The 14,853-nt window shown below is 43.3% G+C and overlaps 1 protein-coding gene across 2 annotated transcripts in view; it reads right to left on the minus strand.

Moving 5' to 3' along the window:
• Positions 1-14,853, minus strand: part of CENPF (centromere protein F) — a 62,097-nt gene that overhangs the window by 26,301 nt on the left and 20,943 nt on the right. For both annotated transcript variants that reach the window (XM_043568972.1, XM_043568971.1), the window contains exons 8-11: positions 13,505-13,630; positions 12,417-12,545; positions 8,752-8,874; positions 3,073-3,208 (exon numbers count right to left, since the gene is read on the minus strand). In XM_043568972.1, coding sequence (XP_043424907.1) covers positions 3,073-3,208; positions 8,752-8,874; positions 12,417-12,545; positions 13,505-13,630 — 514 coding nt within the window. The remainder of the gene's footprint in view (positions 1-3,072; positions 3,209-8,751; positions 8,875-12,416; positions 12,546-13,504; positions 13,631-14,853) is intronic.

A 14,853-nucleotide genomic window follows, 5' to 3' on the forward strand; every position in this document is an offset into this window, starting at 1 on the left:
GGATTCTCTTTCTCTCTCAAAAATAAATAAATAAACTTAAAAAAAAAAAATCCACACAGCTTCTCAAGCCCTGTAAAAACTGGCATTATTGTTTGGAAAGTAGATCAGCTGATCATTATCTGAGATTGTATAAAGACAGTGAGAAAATGGTCCTTATAAGGATGTAATACGTTTGTTCATCTTCTTTCTAAGCAGCTTAATAAAGTGTTATTGCATAAAACAGCAAGGGGTTATTTTTTTAATTTAATTTTTTTTTAAATTTACATCCAAATTAGTTAGCATGCAGTGCAACAATGATTTCAGGAGTAGATGCTTAAGTGCCCCTTACCCATTTAGCCCATCCCCCCTCCCACAACCCCTCCAGTAACCCTCTGTTTGTTCTCCATATTTAACAGTCTCTTATGTTTTTGTCCCTCTCCCTGTTTTTATATTATTTTTGTTTCTCTTCCCGTATGTTCATCTGTTTTGTCTCTGAAAGTCCTCATATGAGTGAAGTCATATGATTTTTGTCTTTCTCTGACTAATTTCGCTTAGCTTAATTAACACCCTCCAGTTCGATCCACGTAGTTGCAAATGGCAAGATTTCATTCTTTTTGATTGCTCAATAATACTCCATTTGTGTGTGTGTGTGTGTGTGTGTGTGTGTGTGTGTACACACACACCGCATCTTCTTTATCCATTCATCCATCGATGGACATTTGGGCTCTTTCCATACTTTGGCTATTGTTGATAGTGCTGCTCTAAACATGGGAGTGCATGTGTCCCTTCGAAACAGCACACCTGTATCCCTTGGATAAACGCCTAGTAGTGCAATTGCTGGGTGATAGGGTAGTTCTATTTTTAGTTTTTTGAGGAACCTCCAATACTGTTTTCCAGAGTGGCTGCACCAGCTTGCATTCCCAGGGGTTATTTTCTTAAGTACTTGAAACTTTTTTTCCTTTGTATGTGTTTATGTATATGTGTATTTTTTCCCTTCTGAAATGCTTATTGAAAGAAAGAAAGCTCTGAGAAGAGCAGCACTGAAATGTAAATAGCCTACTTCACTACAGAATAATTCCCATTTTCCAGAAAAGTGAGTAACTATTCCACCATTTTAGCCAAAATCCATAGGCTTAGTACAAAAGAATAAATGATGCTATACGCCAGTACTTCTCAAGGCCTCTGCGTGAGTACTATTGAGAAACAATGTTACCCACATCCCAGCCCCTCACAGTTAAGTGTCTATGAGTGGGAGAATCAAATGGAAGATTTTCCAGGCTCCACTGCCACCTTCTTTTCTGCCTAGTAACTCACATCTACCCACAGGCCCCTCCTAGTTGGAAACAATGGTAGTGGTTTCATTCAAAGCACTCATTGCAAAGCCTTCATGCCAAGTGATGGGAAGGCTTCACGTTCAAGTACACTGAGGGCGAGTAAAGAGAATCTCAACGGTAGATGATAAAGCTAGCATGTATTATAAACTCAGTTGTTACACTAAAGGGAAAAAAATTCCTAGTTTTAACGTGTTTAATCTCAGTCTACCTGCTGAGAGTTGATGGCTCATGAAGACAGCACCACAAAGGTTCTCACTCCACTTCACTTGTGAGGCCCTCAAACAAGGATACTGGTGACCAACACTGAAAAGTGCCCTCGCCCTTCCTTTTCTTACAGTTTTCTTTCAAGAAAGATGAAGACTGACATTTTTACCCACTGCTGTGGAATAACTGAAAGCTGTCTGAGGGAGATCAGAATTTAAAAGAGAAAACAGTCAAGGTGCCTGGGTGGCTCAGTCGGTTGGGCATTCAACTCTTGATGTCGTCTCAGGTCATGATCTCACGGTTCGTGACGAGGAGCCCTGTGTTGGGTTCTGCACTGACAATGCAGCACCTTCTTGGGGTTCTCTTCCTCCCTCCCTCCCTCTCTCAAAATAAGTAAACATTTTTTTCTATTTTTTTTAATGTTTATTTATTTTTGAGAGAGAGAGAGAGAGAGAGAGAGAGAGAGAGAGCAAGAGAGAGAGCAGAGGAGGGGCAGACAGAGAGGGAGATACAGAATCCGAAACCGGCTCCAGGCTCTGAGCTGTCAACACTGAGCTCGATGCGGGGCTCGTACTCAACAAACCGCGAGATCATGACCTGAGCAAAAGTCAGACGCTCAACTGGCTGAGCCACCCAGGTGCCCCTAAATAAACATTTTAAATAAATAAATAAATAAATAAATAAATGGGAAAATAGTCATAGAGGAGCGTGACACATATTTCACAGGGGAGGTTGAAAGAAATCCTAGAGGTGCAAATACCCGGCTGAGAAAATTAATGTAAGTAAAAAGACATACGTATGTACAAATAAATGTGAAATGGTGGATTCATGTGGTGTGTGCAGCATAATCCTGTGTCTATACAGAAAGTGAGGAAATAAAATCACTCAGTCAAGTAAGTCATCAAAAAACAATGGTCATTAAGAGCTGGGAAAACACGTATTGAATTTGTCCATCATCTGGGAAATGATATCGAGCGAGAAGATGAGCTGTCTGAATAAAACGAATAAACACACTTGAGACACAAAGAATAGCACTCTGGGGTGAGAGACAACACTGACAATTTACTTTTGTGTGGAGAATATTTACCTTTCTGGTTTCAAAGTGCTGAGAAACCAGGCAGTTTGGGACTCAATGTGTTCCAATAAAACAATGTCCAACTATCACTCTGAAACCAAAAGGTAGGAGAGAGAAAACTTTCTCCACATCAACCACAGACATCTTTCTGGGAGGATATACGGGAAAACTGAAAAACGTTTCTAAAGCCATCCATCCTCCCTCATAGGACATCAGCTTAGAAAAATAACTCCAGGGGTGCCTGGGTGGCTTAATCAATGAAGCATCTGGCTCTTGATTTCGGCTCAGGTCATGACCTCCTGGTTTGCAAAATCAAGTGCCGCATCAGGCTCTGTGCTGACAGTGCGGAGCCTGCTTGGGATTCTCTCTCTCCTCTCTCTGCCCCTCCCCCGGCTCACCCATGTGCTCGCTCTCTCTCTCAAAATAAATAAACAAACTTTTTTTAATGGAAATAGAACTCCAAACGCTAAGTGTACTTACCCCTCATTTCTTCTGCGAAGTTCTGGCTCTGACTCAAACTCTGTTTGGCCTTCCTCAGTTCTTCCTCCAGGTGGCAGGCTTCTCTGGCCCTTTGCTCAGACTGACTCTTAAGGAGGCTGTTTTCCTTCTTCGCTTCCTAAAGCACACATTTAATTGGTTATAATCAAAACGACTCAAGCTAGTTATGACTTCTGCCATATATGGGTCCCAAATGGGACCACTTGTGTACCTCGCTGGGGAGGAATCTCACTTTCCCTTTGTGCACCTAATGAAGTTAGACATTCTTACTTCAATCAGATGATTTTATGAATAGAACTCAAAAGCACAAAACCCAAAACTGACAATAATCTTTTTCCTTCAAAGAAATAGACCTCTTTGAACTTTCTGGATGTCCCCATGCTGGCTCAAGAGTGACCTCAAAAGGAGAATCCTACTTAGAAGATCCTCGAAGACACAAGCTCCAAGTTCCTATCACACCTGAATGATCCAATACCTCTTTGCAAAGATCTGATATGCTAACGAACTGAAAACTTCACATGACAAATTTCTTACTTTTCATTGGAAAACCATCTTAAGGCTCACTGTAACGAGGATGTCTTAGTGTTTACCAAGAAAATCAGCAGTGTGCAAGATGCTGGAAAGGGTGTTGTCAAAGACACAAATATAAATAAGAGAAGAGTCTTTGGCCCTCAGGGTAGGTCTTCCCCTGGCGGGGGAGGATTTGATACCAATCACTTAGTTCACACCAGGATCCGCTAAGTACTACAAAGAGGTGAAGTATGCTATGGGAAATCAGAGGGCAGGTACACGGAAGGAAGAATGAATTCTAGATGGGGGAATCTGGTTCTCTGGGTACCTGATTAGGTGAAGGAGCCATACAAAAAAGTAGCAGAGACTCATATGCGTGTCCATTCCATGGAGTTGGGCCTATTTTTGAATCTTTTTTTTAATATATATATATTTTTTAACGTTTATTTATTTTTGAGACAGAGAGAGACAGAGCATGAACGGGGGAGGGTCAGAGAGAGAGGGAGACACAGAATCTGAAACAGGCTCCAGGCTCTGAGCGGTCAGCACAGAGCCCGACACGGGGCTCGAACTCACAGACTGTGAGATCATGACCTGAACCGAAGTCGGATGCTTAACCGACTGAGCCACCCAGGCGCCCCCTATTTTTGAATCTTAAAAACAAGCATCATTTATTTATATGCCAAATAAAACCGCTACTGCTTATCAACCACGTAAGACTTGTGCGTCAACATAATAAATCCTCTGTTCATATTCTTCAATCTGTTTTTCAACTGTCAGTGACTGCATCGCTGGTAAGTATCTCCACCTATATTATATGCCACCCTCTGGACCGCAGGGAATCGGCATAGGTTGTTAAAAACCGACGGAATCAAGTGCCTCACATCCTTAGGGGGAAAAACATTTCATAAGGCTACCTTTTTTTTTTTTTTTTTTTTTAATTGCACTTCAAAAATACCCCTCTGAGAAGAAAGGGGAATTTTTGAATCTTAAAGAAACAATTAAGACCCATCTTCCAAAACCCAACAGCACTGTTAGAAAACAGATGGTCTTGGCAAGGCTGTGTTGGAAAGTTGCCTTCAATTATCAGCCTGGTTACTACCAGCAGATGGGTACCTAGGCAGCAAAGCCAAATGCAAGAAGAGGGAGAATCTGGCTAGTGGAGAGTGCTTGAAAACTTGCTGGCAGCTGCTGTGTTCGTGCATATATGTTCATTTCATCTTCAGAACAAGACAGAACCTGTTGTAGTTACGCTCCTCTGGCTCCCTTGCCCCAATCCTGCCTCCCCTCCATGAGTTAAATGGACGCTCTACCAAATTAAGAGATCAATCAGGGCTGACGGGAGGCTCCGACTGATCTCAAGACAGAGAGGCTAACACTTGCACCAGTCAGCGTTAAATTCTGTCAAGAGTGACCATGAAGGCGCACGGGTGTCGAGGACTTGAACGAGCATCGTTAAACTACAGAAATTATCATCGCTTGTTTGCTCTCCGGGCTCAGAATAATCACCACTCAAATGAGATCACAGATGTGACAGGAAAACTACCTTAAAGCACTTTAACAAGGGTAATGGAGCATTATTATTAGCATTTCTTCCCCAAATTCGACAGCAGCTAGATCTGCAAGATCCATGCTAAGATTAGCTGAATCAGTTCAACGTAAAAGAGTAACTAGAGTTTTGGGGCGCCTGAGTGGCTCAGTCGGTTAGGCGTCTGACTTGGTTTTGGCTCAGGTCAGGTTCTCATGGTTTGTGAGTTCGAGCCCCACATTGGGCACTGCGTTGACAGCATGGAGCCTGCTTGACATTCTCTCTCTCTCCCTCTCTCTCCCTGCCCCTCCCCCTCTCTGTCTCTCTCTCAAAAATAAACAAACTTTAAAAAATTAAAAAAAAAAAAAGAGTAACTAGAGTTTCGCCACCTGGGTTGACTTCGCATTTTTATTGGGCAACTTATGAAATATTTGCTTACCCTAAAAAAGTAATCAAGTCGACTGGCATCCGCACCTAGAGGTGGGGCAAGAAGGCTGCGAAGACGCTGTGTGCAAAGCTGGGGGCATCCCCAATAGAAGGAAGCAAGGTAAATAGAAGGAGAAAAGAGAAGGAAGGGGGCAACTGGATGTTCATGTATCTGTTGGTCTCTATCTATCTCTGTCCATAACTGGGGGCATTTAAATGAATAGTAAGCTCAATGGAAAGATTAACATGTCTTTCTCTCTTCTGGCATTAGCTCCGTAAATATTTGTTTCTAACAAAATGTTCAGCCAATCCTGGGACCCAGCAGGCTTATAATACTATGGCTATGACCAACCCAAGAATTTCAAAAGGCCCAAATTTGGAAAATGAACATCTGAAAATGGCTCTGTAGGCTGCCATCCATCAGCAATTAGTTTTCTGTGAGGCCACAGCCACTTAGGACTTGATTGGGTAGCTCATTATCAACAATGAGTTCGGCATACAAGGATGTATTCTCCTAGGCATCTCTTATGTCCTCAAATGATTTGCAAAATTGGGCACTAGTCTAGAAAAACACAACACAAATCCCTATAACCACAAGCCAGCATTAGAGCTTAGCAAGCAATTCCACCCAGATCAACTTCAGTTTTAGGAGCAGCAAGGGAAGCATCGTTTCCCAGGGCCAGACAAAACAAATTTCAGTTACTGTGTGGCATTTCATGATCCCATCCATGAATGGAGCTTAACATGTCCCCTGCTGCGGTGAAGTCTATACCATGAACCGGGGATGGATGCAGAGGATGTTCTTTGCCCTTCCCACCTCACCATTCTTGTCTGCCAGACCAAGCTCCTTCGAGAACCGATGTCATACAGATCCCAGTGCTCAGGAAGGTCCCTAGGCAAGTGATCCCTCATCCTGGTTACCGAATGATGCTATTTTATTGCCTCACCCCAATGCTAGCAGGCTGGCCTTGGGGTGTGGGATGAGCAGCTTACCCAAAGCCTCCTTTCACATTGACACTAGATCTGAATTTGGCCATTGATTGGGCCATTTAATCACATTTCTCTACTGATATCTTCTCATTGTGAGCAGCATGTCTGTTTACTAAATGCAGACAAGGAAAATTTCAGTACAACTGTCACATTATCTCAGCACCCAAAACCTCTAAGCATGCGAGGTGTGTTTGCACTTAGAGTTCGATACCGAAAAAGCTACCAGAGTGCTAGAGGAACAGGACGGGCAATATGTTTAATGTGAGAAATCTCAAATGCACTGTCCCTTGCTCATCACTTTCTGTGCCTACAGGTGAGAGCAAACAGTGGGCACATCAGACGGTCACAGCCGTTGACCATCTAAGCACTTTCCATCCAAAATTCAATCATTAATACAGCTTGCAAAAGGAAAGGGTATTATTTAGTCCTCCCTACATGCAGATGAGCAAAGTCAGACTCAGAAAGGCTAGGTCGCTGTCCTAAGGTCACAGAGCAGGGAAGTGGCAGAAAACGATGCAGTCCCAGATCTTCCTGACTCTAAAGCTATCGTTCTGCTACTAAGTTATAGTGCAGACTATAACTTACTGGGTAAGTCACTTTTCTAATGCCAATCCCAAAGCAAAGTGCAAGGGATAGCTAAACCCTTTGCATTCTTGACATCATCCTCAAAAGAAGACACATACCCACAAACGTAAATTAAGGCAAATACTACATGCATCCCCTAGCCCTGTGCTAGGCATTTGCACCGGACAACCAAAATCAAGGAAATCTAGGTGCAACGTGAAATGCATTTAACTGCATTAACAGGCCAGAGTGCACGGTGGACAGCTCTACAGCTGTGGGGGTCTCCACGTGTCTTCTGAAACACCTGCAAGACAATGTCCAGCCCACCACCGCGCCTTGGCCAAAAGAACAGTGTTTGGACCCTCTTAACCAGACGATTGCTTTTACAAAATGTTTCCACCAGGCAGCCAGTGGAGTCGCGGGAGAGTTTCTGGCTGGAAGGAAAGCTCACAGGGGGAAGGGTTCGGTGCCAGTCTGCCTGTGGAAATGTTAGCAGAAGCATCTGTTGGTTGGTCCCCACTGGCCAAAAGGCAAACATTTGTTTTGCTGAAACAAACACTTCCATTTGAAATCGTTCTCTGATGAAAGCATCATCTGACATCAAGTTTTCTTCCACTTGGGCTGCTGGAGCCGGGGCCTCCTGTCCCCAACAGCATTACCCCTCTGAGGCCCCCTGCTTTAACAATCACCTCTCTGCTACTGACAGATGTTCTGATTTCACAACCATGATACACTCTTCCAAGCTGTGGGGATGAATACATTTAGAGTTTCCTCATCTGCATAAATAAATATCCTTTATGCAGAATTCTTTCTGAAAAAGGGGCTCCTGGGTGGCTCAGTCGGTCAAGCGTTTGTTCAACTTCAGCTTGGGTCACGATCTCGCCGTTCCTGAGTTCGAGCCCTGTGTCAGGCTCTTTGCTGACAGCTCAGAGCCTGGAGCCTGTTTCAGATTCTATGTCTCCCTCTCACTCTGCCCCTCCCCTACTCACTCTTTCTCTCTCTGTCAAAAATAAACATCAAAAATATTAATAAAAAAACTCTTTCTAAAAAAAATCTTTAGTCTAAAAAATGATCACAAAAGATTTAAAGAAGTGGGAAAAATGCTTTCCTGTGACATTATTTGATAGAAAAGAAACTTCTACTGTTCTGCTATGCTTCTTTGTGCTGATTTATGGCTCTATTCAAGTTGTTTCAATCTATTAACTGTCCCTAAATGGTTCTCAAATGAACCCTTTAAGATAAACTCCAGACCACCAAATACAAAAGCCAAATTAAAGTCAGTACGAGTAAAATCCCACATCATCAGCGTGCTCTCCTCGTGTCCACACCACTGGAGAAACTTCATCCACCATTTCGTGTAACAAGAATGAATTTCCCAAGAAAGACACTGACAGTCTTGCACATGCCCAACGTGACTCTGGAAGTTGGGGCAACAACTGATGATTACTTGTTTTTGCAAGAATTTTAAATCTAGAAATCCCTCATCTGTCGTTGCTTTTGTTTAAACCTAGGACTTTCCACAACGTTTTTAATAGGCTCAAAAGCCAACCCTTGGAAAGGGGATCTACATGATCCATCCCATCACCAGTTTTGTTTCTTTCCACTTAGAAAAGTTGATAAATACTCATCTACGCCTCACTTACTTCACTGCTTCTCCTCAGCTCATTTTCCTGCATCTGACTCGCCTGCAACGCCTGTTCGGTTCTGCAGAACTTTTGCTTGAACTCTTCCAAATTTTTTTCTAGCTGGTGCTTTACTGATGTGACCTGTAAAAAGCAGACAAGGTAAGGTTTAATTTTTATGTGCTTTACTTTTTAAATATATTATTTCTTCTTCTTTTTTTAACATTTATTTATTTTTGAGAGAGAGAGAGAGAGAGCGAGCGCACGTGCAAGCAGGAGAGGGGCAGAAGGAGGGGGACAGGGCATCTGAAGTGGAGCGAGCCCAATGTGGGGCTGGAACTCACGAAACTTGAGATCATGACCTTGGCCAAAGCTGGACACTTATCCAACTGAGCCGCCCAGGGGCCCCTAAATTATTTCTTCTTAAGTAAAATGGTCATGGGACATGAGAACTGATGCCATCGATTTTGGGTGAGAAACAATATATGTCACAGCTAAATACAGCATTAGAAGTTTAACTTAAAATACCATCAGAGCACTGTGGGTGACAGCATAGAGGAGATCAAAAAGGGCTGGGTTTGGAGAGAAAGCAAAAGAGAAAAAAAAAAATTTAACTACAAAAAAAAAAAAAAAAGACACAATGAAATAGTAATAAACAACCAAAAAAAGAAAAGTTGAGATAAGAAACAGACCGGAAGTAGGTGCCTGGGTGGCTCAGTCAGTTAAGCATCAGACTCTTGATTTCGGCTCAGGTCATAATCCAACCGTTTGCGAGTTTGAGCCCCACATCGGGCTCTGAGCTGTTAGTGCAGAGTCTGCTTAGGATTCTTTTTCTCCCTCTCTCTGTGCCCCTCCCCAGCTTGTTTGTTCTCTCTCTCTCTCTCTCTTTCTCTCTCAAAATAAATAAAAACTTAAAAAAAAAAAAAAAAGGAAAAGAAAAGAAACAGACTGGGAGAATGTATTTGCTAAGAAATAGACTGGGAGTAAGTATTTGCTATATAACAGATTTAAGATTCTATATCTAGGGGTGCCTCGGTGGCTTAGTCGGTTGAGCATCCAACTTTAACTCAGGTCATTTTATCACAGTTCATGAGTTTGAGCCCCTTGTCAGGCTCTCTGCTGTCAGCACAAAGCCTGCTTCCGATACTGTCTCCCTCTCTGTCTGTTCCTCCCCCACACTTTCTCTCTCAAAAATAAAAAATAAATAAACATTAAAAAAATGCATTTCCATAATACAACAAATAGAGCACATCTTTGGTTCCATTTAGAAAAAGGTAAACCAATTTTTTAAAGGAGTGAATAATAGAAGTAGACAGTTTTATGCAAAAAAATACAAACATATATCAACTTCTGAAAGAAACATCCTCAGCGGTAATCAAGGAAGAATGAATCGAAACAACGATTAAGATGACTTTTTCACTTCTTAGTTGACAAAATTTTTAAAAACAGGATTATCTCCAAGGATGAGAAAAAAAATAGGACCTCTCACACTGGGTGAGAAGGTAAATTACAATTTTTTGGAGAGCAATTTGTCAGAATCGATTACAAGGGAGAATACATCTGTCCTTGAGACCACCAATTTCACACGTGGAAAGGTGTCCTACAGAAACATGCATGTTACCCAGTAATGCCATCCCCAGGGCTACAACGAACAAGGTGACGTTGACAACCTAAACATCCACCTGTAGAATAATTAAACTAGAAAACATCCAATAAAAGCAAGGCTCAGACACTACCAACAGAATGTTGCATTTGAAACAAAAATAAAACTGGTCCTTTCTTATAGACTCATAGACCTCTTCAAAAAACAAAACAAAACAAAAAACCCCAAAAAAGAAAAAAATAATAAAAAATAAAAAGCCTAGCATGGAGCCCAATGTGGGGCTTGAACTCATGACTCTGAGAATCAAGACCTGAGCTGAGATCAAGAGTCGGACACTTAACTGACTGAGCCACCCAGGTGCCCCAAAAGGACTTTTTTTTAAAGGGTCTTGAAGGAAACCCTTTAATAGTTATCCTGGGAAAGGAGGATTTTTATTTTCTACCAACCTTGGATAGCTGGATAGAGAGAGGATCATGAGCACATCAGAGAACCCCTAATTAGTACATAACACATGACAGTGACGGTTACCTCTCCCCATTCCAGCTGCTTCCCCATCTCTGGCTCCTCTACGAAGAGAGGGCAACTCGTCCCACTTGGTTATATCCTGAACTTGAGAGTTAACCTGTATTTCCCATAAAATGAGACTCTACTTGAATGGTAAAGCCTTAATTTTAAAAATAAACAAAGAAGCAAGCACTAAGAAAGTAAAGAGATGAATCTCTGACATATTCACAGTAAACTCCACAATGTGTCAGTCACCCTGTCAAGCTATATGGGTCAAGTCAAGAAAAGAGCGAAGGACTATAACCCATCTGTTGTGCTGTTTTCAAGCTATGGGATTCGGTGCTTGTGTTTACGGTAGAGCAGGGAACTAAATAGGCGAAAGCCTGTCCTCATGGAAAGATTTGAGTGATAGAAGGAACACAGCATAAAAAGAAACAAAGAGGGGTTCTTGGGTGGCTCAGTCAGTTAAACGTCCAACTCCGGCTCAGGTCATGATCTCGCGGTTTGTGAGTTCGAGCCCCATGCCGGGCTCTGTGCCAACAGCTCAGAGCCTGGATTCTGCTTCGGATTCTGTGTCTCCTTCTCTCTCTGCCCCTCCCCCACTTGCACTCTGTCTCTCTCTCTCTCTCTCAAATAAACAATCATTAAAAAAAAAAAAAAACAAATGAAATAGCTGTATTGTACAACAGATGATATGCCCTATGGAGAAAACTTAAGCAAGGTAAAGGAAACAGAAAGTATTTGAGGATAGGGATCTATGTAGTGACCAGGGTAGATGTCATGGATAAAGCGACATGAGAGCAGAAAGCTCAAGCCAGTGAAGGTGCCCTACAGATCCATCTGGACACAGCACCTCCCTGAAGATGCTGAGCGTGTTCTACCAATAGCAAGGAGGCCAATAAGCGAGGTGCTGGAAGGGCCACCAGGGTCCTGCAGACCTTTGGAAGGATGAGCTCCTACTATAAGAGAGGCGGGAAGTAGCTATAGCTGTGAGTAGGGGAGTCCCATAACCTGACTTACACTTTGAAACACTCACTGCTGGGGTGCCCGGGGCGGAGGGGTGGGGGCACAGTTGGTTAAACATCCGACTCTTGATCTCAGCTCAGGTCAGGTCAGGATCTCCCAGTTCATGAGATCAAGCCCGCACTGGGCTCTGTACTGACAGTGAGGAGCCTGCTTGGGATTCTCTCTCTCTCTTTCTCTCTCTCTCTCTCTGCTCCTCCTCTCAAGCTACCCCCCACCACCCCCCGCAATAAACAAATAAGTCAATGGATTATAGTTTTCAGCGCTTTGACTATTTGTAGGACGTGAATTACTCCGGGCGGCTCCCACCTGGTGATATGACCCCAATACACAGGAATATCACACCCCTCCCCAGACCTTCAGATCTGAGGTCCTCACTCACTCCCCTCCTTCTGTAAGTGAGGAAGCGCAGACCCAGAAGGATTCAGTTTGCTCTCTTCTTTGATAAGGAAGGCAGCTTTCCTTTGGAAGCATCAGAATGTCAGCCGTGAGACAGAAAACGCACGAACAAGGAAAAGGGGGAACAAGTGAGGAGAGAGGTAAGCCAGCTGCCTACTTTATCCAGGTCAGCCTGCAGGATATTGTGAGTGTTCTTGGCCTGCTGTAACTCCTGTGTGAGTCTGGCTTTCATCTGCGTGCACTCCTGGTCCAGCGCTTGGCAGGCGCGCTGTTGACGGCCGAGCTCCTGAAACACCAAAGACACACGCATCAGTCGGACGGACGCCGGTTAACGAGGAGACTCCGGGGTGAGCCGCCAACCTCCTGCAGGCCATGCCACGCTGAAAGAGCAGCGCACAACAGGGAGCCAGGCTGACCACTCACCTCATGGTAAACATAACCCATCGAGTGCGGGTCCCGGTGATGGGACGCAGGCCTCGGGGGGAAAGGGGAAGAAGTCCGCCAGCTGACCACGTGGAAGCTAGCCGGCTTCCGTCCCATCCCCAATCTTACGTTCCTCATCTCTGTTTCCACAAGCCCAGGGGGGCAAAAGAGAGGAGAGCTGAGCTGTCACAGCCACGCCTCAGCTAGGAAATCAAAGGCGCTCACAACTGGGGCTTAAGATCTCAAACACCACAGCATCACTTGCAATTGAGAACCACAGCAAGGATATGCCACCAGTGAACTCTGATAACCGCGTCAGGATACCAGATTACCATTTCCAGGCGCTCTTACTGAAAGGTTAGAGAGCCTCAGTCCATACGATACGCTCCGCCAGGCCAACTCACTTGCCCCTGGCAGTAATACTTCTGGAATTTCTTTCCCCAGTATATCAGCTACCTTTCGAATATATTTGCCAACCCACGGGCTTTAGAAACAGGTGGAGAACAGGATACAACTCCCTTCACAACTGAGGGTGTTTGAAAGACGAGAGATGATCCTTTCCTACTTGGTATTAAATCACAAACAAATCAGAGGACACGGATGAAAAGGAACATGCTGGTTAGCGAGTCCCTTCTCCCATCGAAAACCGAAAGACGGAAGTGTGAAAGAAAACAGGGGAACCTTTTCCTCACAAAGCCGTTCCTCTCTCACGGAACACCCCAAGTGACGACAAACAGCTCCTCTTTTCGGATGATGAAACTGTGAAATGCCCAACAAGAGCCTTCCGGGCAAACTCCTCGTGAATCCATTTACCTTACTTACCTCTTGAAACTCCTTTTCTTTCTCCTTGATTTTCTGTTCCAGAGAACACCTGGCACTGTCTGCATTTTGTCGCTGACAGCTCAAATCTTCAGACAATCTCCTCAGTTTTTGTTCCAACGCAGCACACTGACAACAAATAAAAACGGTCACTACACAAGGATCCGAGGCAAGAAGCAAATATTTGGAATTTTAGAAAAGTGAGTCCTGAGATCTGGTTCAAGTTCATCTTTGTGTTTTGACATTTTGTGTCATAAAAAGCTGGGATTAAAATGATCAGCAAAGGGGTGCCTGGGTGGCTCGGTTCGTAAAGCGTCCAACTGCTGCTCAGGTCACGATCTCGTGGTTCACAGGTTCAAGTCCCACGTCAGGCTCTGTGCTGACAGCTCGGAGCCTGGAGCCTGCTTCAGATTCCGTGTCTCCCTCTCTCTCTGCCCCACCCCCACTTACACTCTGTCTTTCTTTGTCTCTCAAAAATCAATAAACGTTAAAAAAATAATTTAAAAAATAATGAAATGATCAGCAATTACGAAAACCACTATATTCATGTTAGCACACATAATGTTTGTATTTGGGAAATATTAGAGAGGATGTAAAGTATTAGACCATTTAAATAAATACTCCATAATTTGAACTATGAAAGAAGAAACATGTGTGTCTGAATAAAGATTCATCTAACATTGTTGCATGGAAATGAGAGGTTCAAATGCAATGATGTTGACCTGTGTCATTTAGAAGCTGTAAAATAATCAGAGGGTACCCATCACCTTCATATGATAGTCTGTTTCAAGCATAATAAGATTTTGCGGGAAACTTTAAATATTAAAATACTTCTTTCCACAATGCTCTCACTGTGCCATTTTAAATTCTGAAGGTTCACAGCACTCCAGAGAATATCACAACTGTTTTTAACCAAGCTGCCATAAATAACACAAAGAACAGTCTTTTTGCCTTTGTACATAGCCAATTTAGGATGGCTAAATCAAAACTTAGGATGCCCTTCTAAAATTAAACTGGAATAAAATGGTCTTAAATCATCAAGTTTTGTTCCTCTGAATCTTCCCCATGGTGTTCAAATCCCTAAAATGCCCTACAAAACAACTCCAAATTCCAGGGAAGAATAAGAATACTTCATATGGGTGGGGGAGAACTCCCTGGTCTAAAAGAAATGTGCCAGTATTTGGCAAATATCTCTTCTAAAGTATTTTTCTGAGACTCATTAGAGTCTCATCCAGAACTATTAGAAATATATGGGGCACCTGGGTGACTCAGTCACTTAAGCGTCCGACTTCGGCTCAGGTCATGATCTCCCGAATCGTGGGTTCAAGCCCCACATCAGGCTCTGTGCTGGC

Source organism: Prionailurus bengalensis, chromosome E4 (genome assembly GCF_016509475.1).
Source record: "Prionailurus bengalensis isolate Pbe53 chromosome E4, Fcat_Pben_1.1_paternal_pri, whole genome shotgun sequence".
NCBI classification, from domain to species: domain Eukaryota; kingdom Metazoa; phylum Chordata; class Mammalia; order Carnivora; family Felidae; genus Prionailurus; species Prionailurus bengalensis.